The 26,014-nt window shown below is 40.3% G+C and overlaps 1 protein-coding gene across 11 annotated transcripts; it reads right to left on the bottom strand.

Annotated features, from left to right (window-relative positions):
- Positions 1-1,144: 1,144 nt before the first annotated feature.
- On the bottom strand, positions 1,145-25,588 carry CTLA4 (cytotoxic T-lymphocyte associated protein 4). 11 transcript variants are annotated; one of them, XM_053215658.1, is made up of 8 exons: positions 22,299-22,435; positions 18,764-18,827; positions 16,155-16,275; positions 7,131-7,264; positions 6,251-6,305; positions 4,197-4,544; positions 3,646-3,755; positions 1,145-2,348 (listed from the first exon to the last, which is right to left on the bottom strand). In XM_053215658.1, exons 2-8 carry the CDS (start codon positions 18,773-18,775, stop codon positions 2,244-2,246), a joined length of 885 nt encoding a protein of 294 aa, XP_053071633.1. In that variant the 5' UTR covers positions 18,776-18,827; positions 22,299-22,435; the 3' UTR covers positions 1,145-2,243. The 11 variants fall into 11 exon arrangements, with proteins under 11 accessions (XP_053071633.1, XP_053071631.1, XP_053071634.1 ...); XM_053215656.1 differs by lacking the exon at positions 18,764-18,827 and having other exon boundaries at positions 22,299-22,744; XM_053215659.1 differs by lacking the exon at positions 22,299-22,435 and having other exon boundaries at positions 18,664-21,548.
- Between the last annotated feature and the right edge of the window lie 426 nt (positions 25,589-26,014).

Genomic DNA, 26,014 nt, shown 5'->3' with positions numbered 1-26,014 from the left:
AAAATCTTTGTGAAGTTCTCATGTGTGCTGTCCCATTTGTTTGTTAGCACTTGCTGAAAAAAGAGAGAGAGATAGAGCGCGCTCTGGGTAGCAAGAGGGTGAGGGGGCTGCCTGCACAGTGATTGTCAAAATTTGATGAGTATAAGAAGCACTGGGGAGCTTGCTGGGAGAGCACTCTCCTGGTCCTATCACCCAAAGCTTCTGATTCAATGCATCTGAGGTTAAGCACTTGAATTAACATTTTTACTAAGTGACCCAGTTGATTCAGTTACAGGTGGTCCCTGGCCACACTGACAATCATTTCACAAGACAATAACAGGATATAGAGGTCAAGAATAAGAAACCTTGAGAGGAAACCAAGCAGACTGAGGCCACATATTGGTTAACCAAGAATCACAGAGGGCTCAGTGGGTCAGGCCCCCGTCTGCCAGCTGATAGCAAAACACGGGACCACAGGTATGTTTTCCCCACATTTGTGAAATAGTCCATTTGGAAGCCACAAGAAAAAGCTCCATTTACTTTGGAAGCAGATCAAAATGGCTGCAAGGAACACAATAGACAACAGAGGAGTTGCCATGGCAACCGTAGGAGCCACGCTGAGGAAGTCGTGCGTGGGCAAGAAAGGGGAGATGGAGAACTTATGCTAAAGAGAATGCTGTGTGACTTATAAACGCTGCTGTATCTGCACTAACCCCTTTGTATCTCAAATAGTTGTAAAGAAACCAAACGGACAGAGGAGGAGTTCCTTCCAAAAATGGCTTGCAGATAATGGCTGATGGACAGCTGACTCATGAAGCATTATTTGCCTTTTTATCAATTTGTTCCCAATATTCCTAATAATGGAGACTTCACTGACAGCTGAATGGATCAATTAAAAACAAACTCAAACAGGGCATCTGGGTGGCTCAGTTTGTTGAGCGTCTGACTTCGGCTCTGGCCATGATCTCACAGTTCGTGAGTTCCAGCCCCACGTCGAGCTCTGTGCTGACGGCTCAGAGCCTGGAGCCTGCTTCAGATTCTATGTCTCCCCCTCTCTCTGCCCCTCCCATGCTCATGCTTGCACGCTCTCTCTCTCTCAAAAATAAAAACATTAAAAAAACCCCTGAAACACAATATTCAAATATAAGGAAGATAAAGACAACTCTGGAAAATGACCACCACAGATTTTTATTTAATTAAAAATATTATACATGTTGTTGCATTTTCATGGAAAATAATGAGTTAAAAAACACCAACAGTGTTAGTTTTTAGAAACTTTCATCACCCCGTTCTGCCACCTGCTGCTTTTTTCTGTCCATGGCATGAACCATGTGTTAGGAATTGGGGCCCTTGTGAAACTAGAGCTTCCTTGAAGTTCATACCTACAAGACCCCTGGAGTGAGCCATTTTCTTGAGGTTGGTGTTCTATTGAGTTACATCAGATACACCAGTCTGGACTCCCTTGCAAACCTTTGAAAGGAGCTAACATAAAAGCCCAAAGCACATGTCAACACCAATTCAGCTCAATGTGTCTATAAGAATCAGTTATGACCTCATCCAGTTTCCAAGCCAGTTACCAAGTGACTTTGTATTCTACCTGGTGTATTAGTGTCCTGAGCCCCTCCATAAAACTCTCCCTGAACCCATGGTGGGAAGACACTGCCATATAGTGTTTATATTAAAACCATCAGCAAATACACAAAAGCACATGTGGCCCCCATGCACAATACTATCAAATAAAAAAAAAATACATATTGGTACAATACAACCTTTGGAATCACTGGCTAAAATATAGCCACGTGAGTATTTTTAAAGTCTTCATGTAATTCCACATTTAAGAAAAATAACAGCACAAAACTTTAACTTGAAAACATCACCTCAGCTATAAACTTCTCATGTGTAAATACAAAGTGTGTACAATATCATCCTCTCCCTAACTCTCTTCCTTTGTATTCTTTGGACAGCACCACCCCCTAACCCATATCCTTCACCTACAACATAAGACTGCATCCCTATATTGCTCCCGAGTGATGCTTTTACTAAAATTGGATCTGACGTGACAGAAACATCCTGGCTCTGTTTTCCTGCACCTTTGCTTCAAATTGTAGTACACTTCATCTGGATTTTGCATCCAGCTTTATATTAAAGAGAGATGAATCCCCCCCCAAAATACACAAATAAGCAACATAGCTGGATAGCAAAAAGTTAGAATTGCCTCAGCTCTTAGAACTTGGACAATGTTCTTCCTTCTTCATAACGGTGTGTCAATTGATGGGAATAAAATAAGGCTGAAATTGCTTTTCACATTCTGGCTCTGTTGGGGGCATTTTCACATAGACCCCTGTAGTAAGAGGGCTTCTTTTCTTTAGCTGCCAAATGCAAAAAAGAAACAGTAATTATTATTGAGAAATACAGAAGCCATTTCTAGACATAATAGGACTCACCAAATACTGGGTCCCTACCCTGTTGAAAAATGAATGTTCACCACATACAGAATTATAAGCCCCAGAAGATTTTCTTGATTCAGCTATTACAACTCACTTTAGGTAAATAACTCTGTGCTATTGATGTAAAATGGCAATCATTTTCCCTGACTGCAAGAGAGGAGTAAGAGACTTTGAGAAAGCTTTAAAAAGGACACCGAAAATGCCTATGGTGATCGACCACATCTTATCTGTGAGGGGAGGAGCTTGATAAGATAATAAACTTCAGTTACTCTGTTCAAGAGCTGTATTTCTCATATCCACTCCTCATATACTCTTTATAACTTTTTGCCCACATTAGTGCCCATTTTTTATCACCTCCGTAAATTGAGATTCTGTGTCCATGTGGCAGTTTCTAGAAAATGAGGTAAGAAGAATCTACAGCAATTGAACAGGTTGAGTAGAGGATCTTGGAATCCAGTGAGGGGCAAGGGGAGGGAGAGAAGGAGAGGGAGGGGAAGACAGGAAGCCAGGGAGAGAAAGAGAAGCAGGGAAGAAGTTTGTGTTGAAAAAAGCAAGCCATAGACAGAGGTAGATGAAAGGAACCACCAAAAAGAAATCCCGATAGGAGGCCTGATTCCATATTTCCATCTCTTCCACCAACACTGCAATAAATAAAACCTTGTATTCTCATTCACTGGGCTAGAGGGGAGGGCAAGACTCTCCATTTGAGCAGACTGGATAACAGGGAGCCCTGGACAGGTATTGGGTGGACAGTTACAGCTTGGACAAGGAAGGCACAAGCAGGGTGGCACCAAGGGATGGCTTCCAGGTGAAGTGGAGTGACATGAAGGGGGAGACTAAAATCCATCCAGTGGTCTTCTATAGCAGCATTTTGTCCAACTTAATCTTACATTTCAGGGTTTTTAAGTACAATTGTCTTGAAGATAAAGTGCAAAACAGCTGCCCCGTGTTGTTCAAATGGTTACTCAAACTGAAACCCTGTTCAGAAGCACACAAACATTCAATGTCAAACACACTCATCTAAAATGTTAGTCATCCTGAAACCTCAAAGGCCAATGCCAAGGGTTGTAGCGTGTTCTTTACCACTGCCCTTCCTTTACCACTGTTCTGCATTTATTGCTTCATCTCCAGAAAACTGAACTCAACAGCATCATTCGGTCAGTTGCTATCACTGGAGGCATCCCCACCAGAAGTGTTGTGTTGTCAGCATTGCACTCACCATTTTGCTCAAAGAAACAGCTGTGATAAGGAAGCTATAAAAAAACAATCCTGAACTGACTGCTGCGAGGATCCAGAGGAGGAAGTCAGAATCTGGGCAAGGTTCAGGGTCTGCAACAGAAGACAAAGCACAGCTTCCTTGAGACTCTCTTTAAACTTAAGGGCCCTACTCCCCCCCCCCCCCATTAGTGAAAAAAAGAGCTTCCAGACCTTGGTGTCCACCCCTAAGTAAGTCTGACTGCTGGGGGCCACTTCTACAGGAATGTCCTATCAAAGGCCCAAAGTCAAATTTCACAGTGCTTATCACTCCAGAGTAAGTGCCCCAACCTCCAGTAGAAAAAAACACTATCCCCAACCCATTTTAGTTTTAGTCAGAACGCTGTTTGGGTCACCACCCATTAACCAGACTCCCATGCAGTATGCCAAAGAACTCTTAAGGAGAATTTCCATAATCCTAAAAATGAACCACCTGAAGTTGAGGAACAAAACTGTTTTCATGCAAAGAAGACAGCAATGCAAAAGGTGTAAGCTTAGTGATAAGGTTTTGCTCACCGATGACATAAATCTGGGTTCCATTGCCCATGCCTGCATAGTAGGGTGGTGGGTACATGAGCTCCACCTTGCAGATGTAGAGTCCCGTGTCCATGGCCCTCAACCCTTGGATGGTGAGGTTCACTTTGTTTCCGCTGGAGATGCCAGTGCAGGTAGAATCATCTAGGAAGGCCAACTCATTCTCCACTGTGTATGTCGCAGCACAGACTTCAGTCATCTGGCTGCCAGTCTGCCTCAGCACAGTCACTCGGACTTCGGCGGCATTGCCTGAAGACCCATATTCACACACGAAGCTGGCGACACCTCGGCTGCTGGCCAGCACCACTGCAGGCTGGGCCACATGCATCCCTAACAAGGGAAAATTAGAGGGAACTCAGTGAACTCCTGCTCACCCGCGACCAGGCTCAGGCAAAATCTCTGGCTGAGGGAAGTGGATCTTTGATGGACACTCTCCAGCTTCACCTTCCAGTCCTTCCCTCCCTTCAGCCAATACTCTTCATCCCTTCCCTTCTCTCCCCATCCATCCCCTCCATCACTCAGCTGACTTCCAGCCCATCTCCATGAAGGTGTTTCCTTATAGAACAGAGTTTCTTGAAGGCAGTTTGTTGTAGCAGGAAGAACATTGATGTCAAACTGAAGGCCAGGCCCTACCATGAAATATACTTGATTTGGGGTGAGTCATGCCTCCCCTGTAGCCTTCATTTTCCTTCACATGTACTAAGAGAGGATTAGGTCAGATGAGAACAGAGTGCCTTCCACCTCTGATATTCTATGGTTATCACAGAACTACAGGAACTTTAATGAGCAGTAGGGGAAATTTTGGAGGTTGAGGTACAGAATTTCACCTTACCTCTCAATGCATACGTCACAAACCTCTGCCTATATTTACCTGGCCAGAGAGGCTGAGCCCCAGGTCACTGCACCGGATGTCACCTTTCCCAGCATTATTATCAGAAGGAGGGACGCTGCTAGATGAAGGAAGCCACAGAGCAGAGGGCACCGGGTCGTTTCCTCTCTAGGTTGAGGCAACCCTACTATTAACTTCTGTGGGCTTCCCCTGCTGCCACCACCACCTCTTCCGCCACTCTCTCCTCCACTTGAACACTCCCATGCTCCTTTGTTCTTCCTCCCTCTGGCTTCTACAGGATAAAGGAAGCCAGCTCTCCATTCAAAAAGGCTTGCATCTTCTAAAAAAACTTTAGCTTCATGTCAAACTACCTTCCTGCAACTAACTCAGCCCCTCTCCAGTCGATCATACAAGTGACACTCAACACTTGGATGAACCATGCCACTAATTAATTCTGCTCAAACACTTTGATGCCTTGCATACCATTGACTGCAAAAACAAATGAAATAAGTGGCATTTATGTCCTCTATGATCTAATCCCAACCTATCACTCCAGTCTGAGTTTCCAGGACACCTCTTCCTATGTATAAATGACTCTATAGAAATCGCTCTATCACTAGTCCTTTCTCCCAAGTACCTGAACTGGACAACGTCTGTCCTCACAAGAGAGAACAACATGGTAGCAGCCCTTGCCAGAATTAATCCAGCAGCCCTGGCTGGCTAGATAACAGTCTTCTTCCCCAACCCTCATCTCAGTCTATCAGAGCATCCCCTGAGCATCCTCTGAGCATCTTTTGCACTGTTATAAATCCGTCACAGTATTTAATCAAGTTCTATCCCATATTAAAGTTTTTTTGCGCACTAATTTGCAGCTTCCGCCTTTGGCTTATAACTCCTAGGAGCGGCCATTATAATCTGCCCATATGAGCACCCAATAATCTTTGTTGTATTGATGCTAAGCCTAAAGACCAAGTTTCCTGCCCTCCCCCCAACCCCCAGGCAAATTCCCAATTATCACCAGTAAATCTGGTCACACTCGATTTTTCAGCGGGAGAATCTCAGTAACAGGTGGAGATAAATTTTCTACAAAGTAAAGGTAATTACTTCTAAGAGTATTTAATCTTTACATGTTCAAAACATGTAGAATAAGAAAATGTATATAAATATTTCTTATAATATTATTGGTAATAATTTAATTATGGAATACCTTTGAGCATCCAAGATATATCGTACAAACCACATGGTTTCTTAACTGATATGGTCTAGAGAGAGAGAAGGTTGAAATTCAGTGAGAATGCTCATCATTTTATATGTAGCAAACCTAGAATCAACCTGTAAAGAGCTTTATTTCATCTGAAAACTGGGGAATCTGCATCTGAAATCCACAGATAGGTCAGGTGGCAATTAAGTATCTTAGGCTAAACAGACTGATGGTGTTCTTTCTTCTCTTTTTCCTTTTATTTCTTTCTGTGTGTGTGTGTGTGTGTGTGTTATGGTTTCAAACTGCTTTCATTTTTTAAATAATTAGCTAACTAGTTTATAGAATTGACTGAAGACCTTAAGACTTTGAATTGAGTAAAGAAGGCTTAAATTTTAAATAAGTCAATTCATTTATAAAAGTGAGCTCGAGGATCTTAAAATCTCAAATCGGGTAGGAAAGAAACTTGATATGTTTTGCTTAAATCAATGTTTTTGAAAAAGGAAAATCTTGAGCTCACCCTGATTCCAAGCTCAAATATATTAAGGACTGTGGAGATCTTTCCTCTTAACTCACTTAACTTTACAGTAATTTCTTCCAATCATACAGAAGTGTATGAAATTACTTGTCTCCCAAACCAACTCAGATGTATCTATTAAGCTCCTAGTCAGTGCCTGGGACTCTGCTATGAGCTGTATCTCTGCTCATTTGCTGCTGCCAGCTGTCCCCTTTGCTGTCTTGGAATACAGAGTTATCCAAGCCAGGAGTTTGGAGTTTTACCTTTAGCTTCTGGCTTTGTTATAAATCACTGCCCTTGACTGCTGAAAGAAATGAAACCCAGGTGGGAGAAACACCTCCTCCACCTTCATGCTCCAAAAGCCTCACTCACCTTTGGAGAAGACGGGGATAAAGAGAAGAGAAAACAGAGCACTGCAGGGCCAGGTCCTAGAAGCCAGGTCCAGCTGAGCCCCATGCCTCCGGAATCCAAAGCAAGCCATGGCTTTATGGGAGCAGTGTTCAGGTCTTCAGGAAGCAGAGTGAAACCTTTCAGGATCCTGAAGCTTTGAAATGTGTTTGAACCCACACAGAATCAAGGACTTTATATAGTTGGCTTTGATCCCAGGTATGTACTATACATGTGCACACACAAGAGGCACCTGAATAGAAAGCCTTTTTGTTTTGGTTTTACGAGAAAGGAAGTCGTGGGTTTAGCTGTTACGTCGAAAAGATAACCTCAAACACTCAAAGTAAAACTGAACAAAACAAGCCAATCCATGGATGGAAAATGCACTCAATTTGAAACTGAAGCTTCTTGCTCACTTTGAGGATAAGTGGAGACTTGGAGAATTTCCTGGAGTGCAGGAGTCTCCCTAAGTCCCAATTATGTCCAATTATCTAGGCATCTTTTACCACCCAATTCACTTCATTCACATCTCCAAAACTATGAAGCTGCTGGTTCTGAGCCCTTGACCCAATGACAGCAGTAGTCTGTAGACATTAGTAATAAAAGCTCTGTATTCACCATCTCTGGCAAGTTTACAAATAAGAGTTTATTTCTCCAAGCTCCATTGAGCATTTTGTTGAGAGAAAAGACCAAAATCATAAGAAATGAATGATTTTGCTTCTGGTTTGCAAATTAGGAAAGAATTCGGGTACTCTTGAAAGCCTTAACAAAGACAAAATAGAGTTGGAGACATTCCAGCAAACATCAGCCAAAATGATCCAAGAGATTCTTCCATAAGAAGATGGACATTTTTTTTCTAAAGAGAATTTTTCAAGTATAAAATCCAAGAACTAAGGTTAAATATGACTGAAGTTCCTAAATGTATGAAAGCTGTAAACAGTACAAGTGTTCATCCTATAAGAGAATACTAAACATTGGGGCCACCTACCTTAAAACTGATGAGTTTTCATATGCTTCAATAACAAAAGAGACATTTATTGAAAACCTATGCCAGTTATATGGTATGTGCATTTAGATTGAATGGGGACCAGACAAAACACAATTAATGCCTTAAGGGACTTCTAGGAGATTGACATGCAAACAGTTACAGCATGACTATGATGTTTGCCTATTCCAGCCCTTCACGGTTTCCCATTGTCCATACAGCTCAGCACAGCAGAGGAGGCTTTATAGAATATGGACCTAATGCCTCTGTGAGCCTGTCTTCCAGCATTCCCACACATGACCCCTTCTTCCGTTTGTCCTTTCTCCAAAACACCTCTTTTGGGTCTCATCAACTTTATGCGGCTCCAATGCCTATTTTCTCCCAATATCTAATCCTCCTTCTCGTCATCCAGGAGTTAACCAACATGACAGCCTCTCCTGAGGCCTTTTTCTGTACTCCCCTACCACCTTATATAAGCCTTCCAACCCAGCTGAGATGCCAACAGGCAAGAGCAACCTAATGGGCTTTTACTAGGGGCCAGATCCCAGATAGGTCACTGAAGATACAAAAGTGAAAATTGTATGTTCCTGCCCTTGAGAGGAGACACAGCAGAAGGAGTGGGAGATAGTTACACCCATGATCATGACAGAATAGAGAAATGCTGGAATTGAAGTATCTTGCACAGCCATAGAGGAGCAGAAGCCATTGGTTCAGCCTGTGGAAGTCAGAAAGGGCTTCTCAGAGAAAGTAAAACCTGAGCTTATTAAAACAAGAGCAAGGGCTGGGTATTGAAACAAAAAGAACAATATGTGCCAAGATTGGAAAGGGCATAAAGCACTCATTATGGCCAGAGGACAAGACAAGTATGGGAATCCACAGTAGGTGGAAGCTGATGCTCTTAGCACTGAGGGCGTATGCACCAAAAAGGAGCAAATTGGCATGGCTGAGTTCACATTTTAGGGGAATTCCCGCTTGCACGGGAGAAAGGATGGGGAGGATAAGTTCAAGAAGAAGTAAGATGTAACCAGGAAAACCAAGAAGGAGGCTATTGCGATACCCCAGGCAACCAGGAATTGACAAACTTCTTCTGTAAAAAGACTGACAGTAAATATATTAGGCTTTGCAAGTCATATGGTCCCTGTTGCCACTACTCAACTCCACTGTTACAGGGTGAAAATAAGCCACAGAAAATACATAAATGAAAGGGCATGGCTATGTTCCAATAAAACATTATTCACAATATCAATTATACCCTAATTTAAAAAAAAAAAAAAAAAGAACATTATTCACAAAAACAGGTGGAGGCTGGATTTGGCCTGCAGACCGTGGTTTGCCAATTCCTGGTGTAAAGTAAGGCAGCAACAGCAGTGGTGACAGGTTCCTAAGAGGACTATTCCAAAGGCAGTGAATGCATAGAGAACACCAAATTTATGGCTTAAGAGGTACTGTCATAGTGTGACAGTTCAAATGTTTGTCAATTTTATCTCATTCAAGTCTCAAAACAAGGCAAGGATCATAGGTTTTCTCAATTTATAAAAGATGAAACCAAGGCACTGAGACTTGAATTTATCCAATCCCCCATAGTCAGTGGTAGAGCCAGGATCTGAAGTGGGAAATGCTGTTAATCACTGCACTAAAGAAAAGGTTTTAATGTCCAAGAGAACTAGATTTGAATCCTAGTATGAAGACTTGCTAGCCGTTGATCTGGGGCTCAGAGCCCAATGTCTTCCAGAAAATAGTGACTACAACTCAAGGCTGTTGTAAGGATTAAATGAGATAATGCATATAGCATGTATAAAAGAACTACTATGGTATCTGGACATTCAAGAAAGCTCATTGAGAAAACAGAGGTACAATTTCCGGGAATAGGGAACATAAGCAGATCAGGAAATGAAGATGATGAGTTCCATTTGGGTACATTGAGTTTATCTACAGAATGTAAGGGGGAAAGACTCCAAAATGATTGCTAACATGGTCTGGAGCACAGGAGAATGATCTGAGTTAAGACATTAGTTTAGGCAACCATGAAGCCACTGATGAAAATTTCACAGGCAAGGTTTCAGGTGAACGCTCTATAAACATTTGTTAAATGAATAGATAAAGGAGTGAAAACAGTTTAATATAAGAAGACATGAAGGTTGTAATAGGAACTTTCAAAGAAGCTTACTAGGTTCCCTAATTATACTTTCATGAAACTATTTCTGCAATAGCAAGAAAATTTGATTGTTTTGAAAAACACTAGATAAAAAGAATGTTGGTGAAAAAGATATATTCTTTTCCCATGTATCATCCCATAGATTATTTGATAATTACAAAGGGGAAAAGATAATGGATAAATCTAGCAGGTACTGCTTTAACCAAGTGATCAAACTAAAGATCACCCATGATGAGACATTTTGACATCATGTGACTCCAGATATAACGCACTAAGAAGAACACGACACATCTGTAGTAGTATTGCCAAAATGGGTTAAATTGAATCTAATCGTGAAAAAACAATTAAGCAAATCCATGTTGGGATCATTCTGCAAAACAACTGGCCTTCAAAATGGGCCTTTGCTCCTTCAAAAATGTCAATATCGTGAAAGATTTTAAGAAGAAAAAACCTTGAAAATTGTTCTAGATTAAAGGAGACTAAGGAGACATGATGATAAAATCCAATGTGTGATCCTTGATTTAAAAATAATAACTACATAGCACGTTATAGAGACACTTGGGGAAATTTGAATTTAGACTATATTTGACAATAGGATTGTATTAATGTTAAATTTGCTGAGTGTGATCATTTAACTGGGGTTTTGTAGGGAAACATTCTGTTTTTATATGATGTTTGCTTAAGCATTCAGGGATAAAGTCTCAGGATGTCAGTAAGTAACCCTCAAATGGCTCAACAAAAATATGGGTGTATGTTTGTGTTAGCCCAGAGAGAAAAAGAATAAAACAACAGAGACAAAATATTAACAATTGGTGAAGCTAAGTGAAGAGTATATCTGTGTGTTCATGATACATTCTTAAAAATTCTTTGCAAGACTGAAGTTTTTCAAAATAAAAAGCTGAACGCAAAAATTGTAGAACCACTATTACTATGGAAGGCACTATACCACAGATAAGCAGACTGAAATTTAGAGAAAGGAAGTGACTTGCCCAAGGTTATTCTCCACCCCCCTTCCTTACATCCATTTTCCACCTGGGAGGCAGACCCACAGGGACAACTGGGTTCCCTGGCAGATTGGCTTCTGGGAGCGACCAGCAGATGGGAAGCACCTGAAGAAGATCCAAAGGAAGGAGGGCAGAGATCAGGATATTTCTTCTCTCTCCCAGATTCAGGACCTTATCTCCGGCAGTAACAGTAGCTCTGCACAGCTACAGCTTTTGTTGAGTACCGCCTGCCCCTTCTATGAACCAATTCTCACTATTTCTTTTCCCGGTCCTTTCAGTATTGGGAGTGGACCACCTTCCAGGGTTGCTAGCATCTGTGTGCATTAACATCTTCTATTCCTGACCCTCCTAATACCTCTTAAAATAGTCCTTTTGCTGAATCTCTCATTTGAACCACCTGTTTGCTGTAGAGTCCCTGGTTGATTTAGTCCCACAGCTGATAAGCAGCAAAAACTGGATTTAAATTCTGGTCTCATTCCCATCCAGTACTTTTTCCCTATTATCTCATGTACAATAATAACATATTTATTACAGTCAATTCTGTGCAATTCTTCTATCTCACCTATATCAAATTCTATTTCCATGGCACTCACACATTCACCCTAGCATCTAACTAGGGCCTCCTTTGTACATAATAGGTGATAGAGAATTTCTGCATTTCAGTTTAGGTCTCAACCCATTTTATGTTTCTGGCATCTCATTTCCAGCTCTGGGAAAAGGGCTAGTAAGTAAGGATTCAATCAGGGGACTGACAGATACTAACAAGCCCAGCACAGTGGTGAAGAGTATGACTGGAGTTCAAATCCTAACTCGACTGCATGATGTGTGATCTTAGGTACAGTTTTTGAACTTCTTTGATCCTGAGCTTCCTCATCTGTAAAATAAATATAGCTAATTATGGTAGCTATCTTATAGGGTTATTGTGATGATTCAGTGAGACTATGCCAATAAAATGTTGAAAACTCTGCCTAGACTATAGTATGTGCTCAGTAAATGTTAGCTTATAGGTTAAATACGGAGAAAACTATGGGTTACAAACTTCAGCTGTTATATAAACCCTTTCATTATCATCTCTGATGAATGAGTGGTACATCAGACTTAAACCAGGGACTATTCTAATACTCACATACTTACTAAATTTCTGCTATCGGTGTTCCCATCAGTATCTGAAACCAAATTAGACATTAGACATAGCCTAAGGATATTGTAAGCTCTCAGTTATTCAGTGGTTGAATACTCAAATGTCTGGGGGTACTACATCCTTGGATATTTTCATTTCAGGGTAGAAAGGGGAAAGTCGGTTTTGTTATTTACTTTTACCGCTCCAACAACAACAACAAAAAACGTTGGTGGTAGAGGAAATGAAAATAATTGGCTAAAATTAGGGCTCGGGGATTCACTGTGATTTCATTTCCTCACTATCTTCCTGTATCCTACTAGTTTGAGTAAACCCCAGACTGGTTTTGTAGTACTCTTAGTGGTTACTGGATTTGAAAGATCTCTCAAGATTTGCATAATTTCAAGTGATGCCTACAGTGGGTGTCTTCAGAATTCCAGATGAGATATAGTTTGGGTAGGGTAACTGCATTATTTTACTTAATTATAAAACTCCTCTGAATTTATAAAGCTCATTCTGAGATTAATTGGACTTTTCAGTTTTATTAAGCTTTTTTTTTCCCTAACCCTCCTCCTATTATCCTTTCCCCAACTAGCTTACCCCAAAACCAACCTTTTGTTCAAAGATGTGCACCTGGCATTGACTGCGGTACATACTGCAAAACATCCTTTGCTTGATGGTTTCAGATGTAATGGGAGGAATGAAAAGTCTAATATTTGCATAGCCTGCAGTTTCAGGACATCCCATTACGTTGAGCCTATTATCATGCCTAATTAAGGTTATATACTCTGTTTTTGTGCTAATTAGCTCATCACAGTACAACTCCTTTCAAAATTGACTTCAAAGGAAAAAGAAAATCATCTACTCAAGTGATTGCTAAAGAAGGACCTATCAATCATCTCACTTCGAAAGAGAGCTAAGAGAAAGGAAACGATATGCAAAGTGACTGGAAAGAAATTTTAGCTTCATTACCATTAAAGGGTGAAAATATGGGCTGGGCAAGAACTCACTTAAATAAATGTGGTAGATTAATTTTCAGTCCCTAGGGAGCTGTAATCTACATCATAAAGTCAGGTAAAAATGGATGCTTCTGAGCTGTGGACCTTCTGACAGCCCCTTTGTGGGGAAATAGAATAGATTACTGCTGTCCTTTCAGTCTACATTGCCACCTTGCTGAGGGTAAAGTGAAAAGGGTTGTCAGGGAAGCTAAGTTTTATTTGCTGACTTAATGACAAAATGAAATGCTGAAACCACTTCAGTTGAAGGTTAATCCTATCTGTCAGAGCTTCACTTACGTAGAGATGAAAACAAATATTTTTGAATGAATAAATGACAAAGTCGTTTGTAGGAAGAATCTACGTTCCAATTGCCTAAGCTCCTTACTTTATATGATTAAATCTTTTTGAATATCTTATCTCCATTTATATATAATGGTCTCTTATTATATTTCTGATTTAGCCATTATCATCTCTGATTTTCCCTCAATCTCCTTAACTTCTCACACCTAAAACTAAGATTAAATTTGGATTGGGCTTTAGTCTTAATCCTTCACCCTGTTGCAACATGGCCAACCATGAATAATTTGGGTGAGGGACTTTATCAAAAGCCAGGAATAGACATTTTCAAAATAGGTAACCTCTTTATTTTACGGATCAGAGAACTGATGTTGAAAGTTAATTGACTTGCCCAATATCACACATTTAGGGTTTATCCCTGTGCATGTAGATCTTATTTCTTTATCATCAAGAAGAAATAAAAAGAAAAAATAAAAAGGGAAGGGTAAATAGTCTTGTATTTGACCTATGATGCACCCCAGCTCACCCCACCTGAATGATAAACTCAGAGTACACCCGATTCCCATTTGGAACAAGTTGAGATAGCCCAGGATTATTTCCATTTTACAAAAGCAGAAATGTCACAAGTCACTAATGTTTTCTTGTCCTACTGCAAGCTCAGAGTGTGACTGAAAATTGTCTTTAATGCTGAATAACCACCCAACCTCAAAGAGTTACAAGCTCTCTCTAAAGAGTAACATTGGAAGTACCAAACATTTGATGGAATCCATTTCTCTAATGATATTTGTGGCCTGTATAATCTGAGCTTCAAGAACTTATTTCAGTTTCTTGGTTACAGAGGCAATCACTGTTTTCACATTTTGAGCTGTGTTATTTCTAGCCCTGCTGCCATCGTAGCATTTGAATGATTTCAGGCCATGACCTCCTTCACACCTCCAGTTCATAGGAAACTTTTATGTTCACACCTTAGAAAAGGAGTGTCTTTGCTCCTTTGCAGTGTGAGCATTAGCAGCTATGATGGTGGAGAAATGTGTATTAGATAATAAGGAGCACAGTGTATTTGCACAGCCTATTACAGGCATTGAATCCTAGAAGAAACGTTAGTTTTGCTCTCCCATTTTACAGAGAATGAAAGAAAGACCCGGGGAGGTGAAGTGATCTACCCCAAATTACATGCATAGCCTATTGGTGGCAGAACCAAAATGAGGCCCCAAAGTCCTTAACTTAAAGTCTCTTCTCACTATGCCTTCACTATCATCCACCATCTTCCCAAGACCTCTTAAACTAACATGACTTCTGGTTTTAATTTCCTGCAAGTTTACAACTTGAAGCCCAGCCCCAACAAACTTCCTCATAGGTTTTAGGTACCGACAAACACAAATCAGCAAGTCAGATTTTGAGTAAAAATTGAAAATTATGGTCTTACAGCAATACCAAAAACAACAGGCAAAAGATGGAAACAGCCCAAGTGACCATCAACTAACAAATGGATAAAGAAAATGTGCTACATCCACTCAATAGAATATTATACAGCCATAAAAAGAAATGAAGTACTGATGCATGCTTGAATACGAATAAACCTTGAAAATATCATGCTGTGTGAAAGAAGCCAGACACAAAAGGCCACATATTGTATGGTCCATTTATATGAAATACCCAGAATAGGCAAGTCCTTAGAGACAGAAAGCAGACCATTGACTGCCAGGTATTGTGGGGAGGGGGGAATGGAAAGTGGCTATTTGATGGTACAGGATTTCTTTTGGGGGTGATGAAAACATTCTGGAATTAGATAGTGGTGATGGTTGCACAACATAATGAATGTATTAAATACCACTGAATTATATACTTTTAAATGTTTAAAATGGTAATTTTATGTGTCCTTTACCACACATATATACATATACAATATGGTTATGATGATGGATTCAATTGGCATTAACCATCTTAGAAAGCATACCACTGGTCTTACGATATGTGTTGACCATACGTTTTGCTCTTCTCTGAATGTAATCTAGACAAAATCTATAGCCAAGTTGACTACACTCCAAGTATAAAAAGAATGAACTGGTAAATGCATCATTAACTGGCTGAGGCAAGGGAGAAACGTTCTTGTTTTTCCTCATCATCTACAATTCTAACCACACATCACACTGAATCATAACCAGCAAGAATCTGAGATATGGATCATTTGGCTTTGCCTTTCCCTGGGCACAGTTTTCTAACAGGTTACTCAGTTGTGGAATAACTAAATGAGATGGAGAGAGGCCATGTAGGAAATTTTGGCTCAGTGAACTATATGATTCAAGCATGTTTTAGGAGAATATAATTTGAGAGCAGCTGGTTGCATTTAGCAGCTTTCCTTAGCAGGCCCCATACCATGGATTATGCTCTAAGAGGAAAATCTCTGTCCCAGAGCTTCATCCATGAGCAGGAAACTGAATAATTGCACTTACATGAGCACATCAGGGCCTGCTGAAGGCAGTAAGAGTAATGCACTGAAATGAAAACCCAGGGTCTGCAGTCTTTGTCTGGCACATACATAGAGCCCAGCTTCCATGCCCATCTAAGAGAATCCTGTTAAAGAAATGACATTGACTTTAAAATCCTGAGGAATCCATTGCTTATCGTTTTTGTTATTTCTCAACATTATTTGAGTTCATTCTGATCACATACAGTTCTTACCCTACATGCAAACTTTGCAGTTCTGGTCATTTGTGTTATCTGGTTAAAAAATACTGACAAGTAGAATATACCACAAACATTTGTTTCCTGTCCTCCCAAAGCATAAGCAGGTCAAGAAACATCAGTCAACTGTATCCCCTGCATTTTACCTTTTGGATAAGATAGACAATGTGTACTGAAGAACATATGAGGTTGTTAGAAATTTTTAATTCATGATGATACAAGAAAGTTAAAGGAAGTTATGATTTTTCAAAATTAAATCTTTGCTACTGGAATTTACTATCCTGATTTGTAAGACAAATTCAGGAACCAAGTTTGTGGTGATAAATATATTAAGCAAATGCAATTTTTTTTCTTATCACTTGGAACCACTCTTTTTATTTGCGAAAACAAATTACTTGCAAATCCTCTGACTCTGTCTAGATATGCAGGCCTTCTTTTAATTAGCATCATAAACTGTCTATGTAAGTCAATGTCCTTTGTAAATCTGAATATATTCAAGGACTTCAATATCTCCTATATCAAAAAAATAAACTGGAAGGGAAATCCACAAGATTTTTTGATTTAAGAGAATGGAAGTAAAGAGGAAAATGAGAAGAAAGAATAAGAGAAATGAGAAGCAAATGGAGCAGAGAAAAAAAAGACAAAGCAGAAACTTTAAATGAAGGATAATTTGCATATATTCAAACAAATATCAATTCCGACCCATCTGACAGAATTAATCAACCATAAGAGAACATTGGTTTTGATTGTGGGTGGAACTTTCATAAAATTCCAAAAACCTCTTGAAATCACAAAGCCCCTAAAAAGATGCTCTGCTAGATGTTTTTATACAAAGAATGTGCAGATAATGTCATTCTAGCACTAAATTTAGCAAATAAAATGATTGTGATTGGTAAGACTCATAGAACCAGTTTTAAAAGTCTTTAACTCAAATTACTGCAGCATAAATGTTTTTTTTTTTTTAGTCACCAACTTAAAAGTCAGGAGACTCTTACTTACATTTAGCCATATTTCTATGACACTGGTTAGACAATAATTTTTTATAGACTTCTAGCAGTTTGGGATGTCACCTAGATTCACTGCCTCAAGCCCTGTTGTTTCGGTATCCGGATTTCAATTTGAAGCTTTAAAGATTGAAAACTAATTAGTAAAATCTACAAATTGTTTTCTATAAGATATTTTCAATAAATTCTGAGACAATTGACCTTTACCAAGGTGTTTTCTAGCAAACATTTAGCCCAGCTAAAACATATCAGGGGAAGATATGATTTTCTCACACTCTCTAACTCTGATTTATTGTTTCAGGGTTGGTTGTAGCAAATAAGGAGTAAAATGCATAAAATGGTGACATGGGATTTAAGAGTTTTGAATTATAGATGTGGTTCTAATGCTACCTAAATGGAAATCAGTTTAATTATATAATCTCGCTAGTTTAATTTTCTCATCTGTGAAAATGAGGAGGCTCAATTAGAAAGAAACTCTAACTTTCAGCCCTAAATAATTTTTAATTAAAAGCATATTTTCCCTTCATGATGTGTAAATGGAAAAAGCAGGTTAGAAAACTGTATTTAGAATATGATTCATTTTGTAAAAATAAAGTGAAAATACATGCAGAATTATATACAGCAACATGCTACCAGTGATTATAGAATTTTTATTCTCTTATCTTACCTCTATTTTCCATCTTTCTGAATGTATATATATTATTTGTGACTAGAAAAATAAGATATTACAAGCCATATAAATTAAAGTCTTTATTGTTTATAGAACACTAAGTATATACCCGTTCATCAGAGCTTGAACATTCCTATTTTGGGGGAAAAAATTGAAAGAAGATTCATGCAGACATTTGAAATATAAGATGAGTTTATACAAGAACTCTGGTTTCTGAAATATCAACCAAAGAAGCAATTTCACCAGCACAACGTATTGTAGCATCAGCTTCTCTACTTTTGTGACCGCATTGGCATCACGATACTCTGAAAGCACTTCTTGTGTTAATTTTCCTAGAACATCATGAAAAACATCATATACGTTCAGAAACACACTCCTTTTCCCAAATATAAGTAATGTGTTGGATATGGTTAATTGGACATGCAAATAAATGGATTATGTGACCAGTATAAGAGAAAGACATTAGTGCGGTAAATTTTAGAAGAGGAAGTAGTCTAAGTTATCCAGGCCCTAATATACTGAGATCTTGAATATGGGAATCAGAACTTTAAGGTCCATCTCTTGCCCTCTGATTGTTTGTGAAAAAGAGAAAGTGATCCTCACAGGCAGATGGTTAGGCCTGGCTTCATATCATCTGTAGACTTTGCATTCTCTAAGTGTATGTCCTTGGTTTCCAACTTGACAGAAATCATTCAAGACATACCATGCAGGTCATTCAAACAGATCACTCTCAGTTGAACATGGACTTCAGGTGTCATGGGGAAAATCTGTCAGAATCAGATATTCAGTAATATAAATTAGACACGATACTTAGCATACAAAGACAGAAAATTCAAGAACTAACCCTAAGCACTTTTAAAATTATCTGGCCAATTCCTCTATGTCAGAATTCCTACCTAAAAGTATCTTTTGATGTGCTATGGGAGTGCAGTTGAAGGCTCCGAACCATGCCAGCCTCTTCCCTGGCAGAAGGAAGCAAGAGAAAGAGAAGTTCTTCTTGGGGCCATACATTCAAGGTGATGCTCCACTATGTCACAAAGAGAATTCCAAGGAAATGTAAGGCTGACTGGCTTCCCACAACTCATTATAGTTAAAAAGCAAAACAAAACAAAAACTTTCAGTGATAAAAGGTTCAATCGCTTTATCTAAAATTGCAAATTCAAATGACTGCAGCCCTTCAAATATGTCGTCTTGGAAGGTTATATTTTTCCAGTGATACTGTCATTGTTCAGAAAATCCCTGGGATGCCACTTTTTGGAATTATTCTCATTTTTATGGAGGGGAAAAAAATGCAGTGTCTTATTACTGTATGGTCATATCTTGGTGTTTTAACCACCAACATCCCTCAGATAATGAGGAAATTGTTGTTGGTGGGAGGGAATATCAAATTATTATTCATACAAATAAGTGTTACCTTTGAAGATGTTGGAAGGATTGTGCTATATACAGGCCTTCAAATACCAAGAACATTTTCAGTAATGGTGGCAGCACTAGAACAGGGATGAACATCTTAGATTCGAGTGGGAGTCATGACCCTACTCCATGGCCACACAAAGCAAGTGTAACATGGGGAGGAAGGCTGATTCTCTCATGAGCCATCACTACTGCAGAACTGCAGCTGAACTTCAGGCCCCTGGGGGACTAGATGGTGGGTTATGCCAAACCTTCACAGGGCACAATTTAAATAACAGCACTGGAGCCCACGGAAAAGAGATTGTACACAGTGAGTAGAGCACAAAAAGTAGGACTCCAGGCAGCTAGTAGCCTGATACTTCTTTATTCAGAAAGCCTGTCCACATACTGATGAGCCCCAGGCCCCAAGATACAAAGATGGAGATCAGGTCAGGGTTTCTGGCCCCAGGGGAAGGGCAAGACAGAGCAAGACACTCAAAAGTCTCAAAGCAGAAACTCAGTCCTCTGAGATGCAGACAAAGGGACTTAGAGGAAATCTAAGCCTTACCTGAGTATGGCAGGAGCCCAGTGGCCATTTTCCAAAGTGAGAGTCCCATGGTCAGAACTACATTGGATCTAAGTCTTGGATAGTGACTAATGCAAGCCTCATTCAGTGAAGGACTGAGAATTTTAAAACCCTTAAAACTTCAGTTAGGAAAAACAGGGCCTGCAGGTGAGGCAAGGCATTTGGGAACACAGATGAAGAAAACTGATCAATATAGAGATATGAGACATAAATAGGGCTGATTGGATACCCAAGATCACTTTCTGAAGAGGCTATCACTCATAAATTCTGAAACATTATTTTAGAATATCTATCACTTTATTGGCAAACCTAACAAGAAAACTTCCATGCTTCCTTTTCTTCTGGGTTTATTGTCCTTAGAAGAGTGCTATTGTGCTCCATGGATTGATGGGATTTTCTAGTCACTACTTTTTTTAAATTAAACTATCCAAGTTTAGTTGGGTTGAAACCAGACCGTGGTTTTCAAAGAGCAGACGAATTGAGACCAGACTATATTCTAAACTCCCCCACATTCTGGTTTCATTATGTTCTTGAAACCCAGACCAATTTTATGAAAAGAATTGACAAAAGTGGGCTTGATTCTTAGCAAACCTGACCCAGTTAGAACCTGACGTTGGACTAAAATCGGCTTTAATTTGGGGGTGCAGTGCTAACCGTAGAAGTGAAACTGAATGAATATGTGCAAATGCGTAAGAACTGAAGAGGAGGAAAAAATTATTAAGTGATAAATTTATTAACCCAAATCTCCTAGCAATCAGTGGACAATAACTGGTAAGAAAATATTTCCAGATCTAAAAGCCCAGCAATTACCCTAAGAGCATAATTCTAAAATAACTTTTCTGATTAAGTTCAAACTTTCCAAGAACATTCACCTTTTATCCGAAACCGAACCATGAGAAATTTCAAACTAAAAGTCATTGTAAACTGCTTGCATGAGAATTGTGTTTTCATGATGGAACTATTGAGTAATCATTGTCATTTACTAACTATACAATATTAAGGCAAGAGACAAAAAGTCACTGGGGCCAGAAAAGAGAGAAGGGGAGAAAAGGAAAGAGAAGAGAGAAGGGGTATGGGGATTAAGGAATGAAACAACGAAAGAAGAAAGGGAGGAAGGAAGGAGGGAAGCCAGAGTGGACAAGGGTTGTTAAGACCATGGTTTCTCAGAGAAAGTCACTTCTGACCAAACCCTTTGGAAGCAGAATACTGTTAATCTTAGTCCAACTGCTTCTCAGAAATATCATTTTTCTTGGTGCGCCATTTGCCATCTGGCCCAATCCTCAGGAGTTCTATCTCCAGGGAATCACAAAGTAGTTGAGCTAATATTGATACTCAGCTCCTGCTGTTATTATCTCTGTAAGCCAAAGTTTCTCAACTTCAGAACTATTGACATTTTTTACCAAAATGGGATTAAGCATGCAAAGGTCTTATTAGGAGAAGTATCTATGAAAGAAAATGGGGAGGGAGATGGGGAAAGCTGGAAGAACCATCAGATATTTATGCAAAGGTGGCCCCTAAGGGAAGGAGAGTGGGAGGGAAGGTTGGGTGGAAACATGCTAGACCCCTATACAGTCTAGGAGAGGTTTGACAAGAGTGTCAGTGGTCCTTGAGCCAAGGTGAACCATCTGGAACAGGCTTGCTTTAGAATTTTTGCCACTCAGAGTTATTGGCTAGGAGCAGCCCATGGGAGGCAATGCCTCAATATAAACAGGGCTATGGATGTCAGAGTGCCCCAGCTTGGGTCTTTGGTCCATTACCCTCCTTACAGTAGGGGATTTGTGAGGTTTATTTTCATAATCCACCCTTGTGCCACATGGATCCACTTTTCCACTTAGGTTCAGGCAGCTTCTCTTCCACTTTTCCTATGAGCCTTTCTTCCTGAGGGAAAACTCCAAAGAGGGAAGTTAATGGATGAACAACAACCCTCATCATTGCAATTGACCTCAAGACAATAACGAGTCTTCCTCCTCTCCCTCCCCCAGTCTTCATTCTAAATTCCTTCCCCACATTCTTAGCTATCACTTCAGTAGACCTGGGTGAGTTACCTCCTGACGTGACCCAAACCTTCATTTCTGATTATCTGAGCCCTTGAAAATCATATCCTTCACAGTTCTGGGTAGCTACACATGTTTGTTCATAGTTAAAATAGGTCAAGAGTACCAGGAAACATCCAAGTAGATCATCTGTGTGCCACATGTAATCCTCCCTGTCCCATTGTGTAGAAGCAGCCTTATCTCCTCCTGTGATCATTGTCAATTACCTCTACCAGTGTGGTGAAACTTCTTTTTGCCTGCTGATCCTGGGACAGAGGACTCCGAGGCATCCTCATGGCAGCCATAATCTGTAGTTCTTGGGGAGTCTTTCTGTGTCTTCTAGCAAGAAAGTGTTCCTCATCAGTAGCAGAGACCGAAAGCACAAAATCTTCTAATGGGTCAATGGGAGTGGTGGTAAAAGGGCTCACTTCCTCTTCCACCCCTTCATTCTTTGACTCATGTTCCCTTTCTACTGGGTACACAGCACCAAATAGGAGGCTCTGATTTAGTAAATGCATTGCATACTAAAGGAAGTCACTCCATCCTCCCAGAGTGTTTTTTCCAAGCTGGCACTTCTGTTGCTTTCAAAGGACATTACCGCAGTCTATGAGGCTGACAGCGTCTGGGTACAATATGTGATACAACCAATGGACCTGAGTACATTCCAACACCTCCTTCAATGTGAAGTGGATTCCCTGGTCACATGATATTCAGAATGAATACTCTGCATGTAGATCAGGCATGCTAGAAGTCCCTGGATAGTAGTGTTGATAGGAAGCTTTACAGGCAGATAAAGCAAGTCTTCCTAAGAACAGGTATCTGTTCCTATGAGAATGAACCACTGGCCTGTCTGGGATGGAAAAGTTTCAATGTGGTCAACTTGCCCCCAAGTAGCCAGTTGGTCTTCTAAAAGAATAGTGCCATATGGGAGGCATGGTGTTGCTAATAATTTGGACATTCATAGATAGCATTAGCTATCTGCACTGGTAAGAAGTCCATACTACTGGACGAATATGTTGCCTCCATTTCTTCCACCAATGATGAAGGCTGGCTAATGTCAACTGCCCAAATAATTGTATCCTCTTAGTTGTTCAGTGCCTCTTCTTCCATGGTGAATGCTTTCTGATGGGCATTAATGTATGAAACAAAAGTTTTGTGCTTTGTGCCCACTTCCAAATGTTTAGCCTCAAGACTCTACCCCAGACTTCCTTTTCTCCAATCTCCCAATCCTTTTTTTCTAAGTCCTTTATCAGATGTCCAGGCCATCGGCCACCTCCCAGGATCCATATTCCCACTTTAGGCCACTTTACTTTCCACAAGATGAAGGAAAGCTCACAGATCGGTCCACTGGAAAGATTCTTTCCCCCCACTGTCTTCCAGGGCCATACTAAATGAAGCTATAAAGCAGCCACTGTCAACATTCAGCTTGCACGCAAGTACAGGCAGAGCCACCCATAAGCAACTCATTTGGCAATAGGTACAAGCTGGGAGAGAGGCACTGGTATGAACGTAGTGGATGACATGGGATCTGAGCCATCTGATCATGCAGCTTACTCATGGCCTCCAGCTCTTCTTAGGCTCAATCCCAGATATACCATTTCCATCTTGTAATAGACTGATTTGGGGCCATGTGACTTTATAATCTGGTGGCTCTAGTAGAACCCTGCTCATTGTTGGCCATTCCAGATGCACAGTCACTTAGAGTCCCACGGTAAACTGTCCTATGTCTATTTGGGTCCAGTAACAAGCCAAGAACTATTTCTCTATTTTTCAAAAGGTAATGCTGCAAATGCCATGGCCTTACTTCAGAATCCCAGAGGTCTGCATTATGGTTCTCCTGCTAGAGTGTGGAATAAACTCCATACTGCATCTTTTTCCACCAGTGATCCCTTCTCCACCACAGGGTCTCCTGAGTGATACGACACAAGTGGCAGGGCCGATTGCACCACATTCTAGATGTGATATAGTATACTTCTCTGCACTGAACTGCACTCGAAGCTAGCAGCTTTCCATATCCCTGATACAGGGGTAAGAGCAATATCCCTAGATGTGGGGTGAGTTGCCTCTAGAACTCAAAGAGTCCTACCAAATGCTGTTTCTTTCTTTCTTTCTTTCTTTTTTTCATTTTCTTTTGCGTTCATGTGATAGAAAATACAAGATACAGCAATTTGTCTTTCGCTTTCAAGGAGCTATTCCAGCATGCCCCTGAGTACTGGACCCCTAAAATCTTCACTGAAGTGCCTGACCCTGAATCTTCATACCCACTAGAGCATACATGGTTTACCAAAGCCCTGCATACTAGTCACCTCTTGTTCAACCTGTCATGATGTCATCATGATATCATGATGTCATCTATGAAATAAATCAGTGTGATGTTTTGTGGGATGCCCAGGTAGTCAAGTCCTCTTCAGACTATACCATATCAGCGGGTGAGAAAAACATAGAACTGAGGCTAAATTGCAAGTGAATATTATTTTCCACCCCATAAGAATGCAAACTGTTTCCGACCCTCTTTTCTAATTAGAATGAAAAAGAATGTGTTTATCAAAACAATGGCTGCCTACCTTGAGCCTCAGCCCTTACAGTCTGCTCTAGGAATGACTCCTTATCTGGTACTGCAGCTGTACTTGGGGCTGCTACTGCCATAGTAGTCTATAGAACTATTGGAATCCATCCAGTTTCTGAAGGGGCTAGACTGGTGAATTAAATGGAGACATTTAGATCTGCATTCTTTATATCTTTCATGATGGCACTAATCTCCACCATTCCTTCACCCCAAGATATAATATTTTGGGGGTCTACTATCTTGGATGGGGAAGAAGAAGGTTGGGAAATTTTAAGATTTCTACATGGCCTTGCAAAGATAACTCATTCCACAGACCATAAATCCCCTATGGAGGGTTTCTCCAATTTCCAAGTATATCAACTCCAATTTTGCAATCCTGCAGGATTCTATTTATCCCTTGGCTTCCATAGGCTCTCACTCTAACAAAGGATGCCATGGTGACACTTTGGGACTCCAAATATTGATGTCATCTCAGACTCTGTGCCCATTAATTCTCAATATGTCTGGTTATTCCCCTTCCCCCATTTGAGTAAGTGGTCCTAGTCTCTCAAGGAAAGAACTGAAGGAATTGTCCTAGTATATTCTTGCCATGGTGCTAATGGGTCCATCTTCCTAAGCACCTGGTCACCTCTTCAGTCAGCAGGTTCCAGATCTGAAAATTAGATCCTTTGAGGAATTGAGCAAGGGATTGTGACATTTTATGGCGGTAATTTTCCTCAGTTTCCTGATCCTCCGCTGTTGCCTTTGTTTTTCTTGCAGTTGCATAGCTTTCCAGGGCTCCATCACCCCTAAGTATGTCAATAAGCCCAGCACTGTGACTCCCTCTTTTACCATAATCTCTGGTATACAGAGGAGGCAACCACTGAGATGTTGATGCCCCTCTCCTAGCATATCATAGCCTTGGCTATTCTCTGGTCTCTCTGATGGCATAGCATCCTCTGATGGTTCTTCTGGTCTCATAGAATATATCCACTTCAGCATGCCGACCTCCTGTGTTTTTTTTGTTTTTTTGTTTTTTTTTTATTCCTTCCTTTCCATGTGCCAGGGCAACTCAGGTATTTCTACTTCATGAGTTTGGGGCACTGCATTATCCAGTCTTCTAAGAGGCACCCCAACAGTGAGTTTGTCACATCCCTTAACAACTTCAGTAGGGTATTAAATCCCCTGCCTCAAGAAAGTGCTCTTAAGTCAATTAATTCTATCTTATCCCACCTTATATTCCAGCCCCTTTATCAAGGCTCCTCAAAATCCAACCCCAGGAGAATTCTCCTGACTCCTGCAAATATATGGTGACTAATTATTGCAGTTATTTGGCTATTGAGCCTCTTTACTTACCAGGCCCAGCATAACCTCAGCCATAGTACACTGGGCTTAATC

This window comes from Acinonyx jubatus, chromosome C1 (genome assembly GCF_027475565.1).
Source record: "Acinonyx jubatus isolate Ajub_Pintada_27869175 chromosome C1, VMU_Ajub_asm_v1.0, whole genome shotgun sequence".
Lineage (NCBI taxonomy): Eukaryota > Metazoa > Chordata > Mammalia > Carnivora > Felidae > Acinonyx > Acinonyx jubatus.
This window is presented reverse-complemented; position numbering and strand designations above follow the sequence as displayed.

What these genes read in the sequence shown, in the direction of transcription:
- CTLA4 (XM_053215656.1), bottom strand. Translation starts at nt 22,589, where the DNA reads ATGCATTTACTAAATCAGAGCCTCCTATTTGGTGCTGTGTACCCAGTA. An exon ending in GCAGGCCCTGATGTGCTCAT is followed by an intron (nt 7,265 to 16,154) that starts GTAAGTGCAATT and finishes TGCTTCCTGAAG; the next exon opens with ACCTGAACACTGCTCCCATA. An exon ending in AACCCAGATTTATGTCATCG is followed by an intron (nt 3,756 to 4,196) that starts GTGAGCAAAACC and finishes CTTCTGTTGCAG; the next exon opens with ACCCTGAACCTTGCCCAGAT.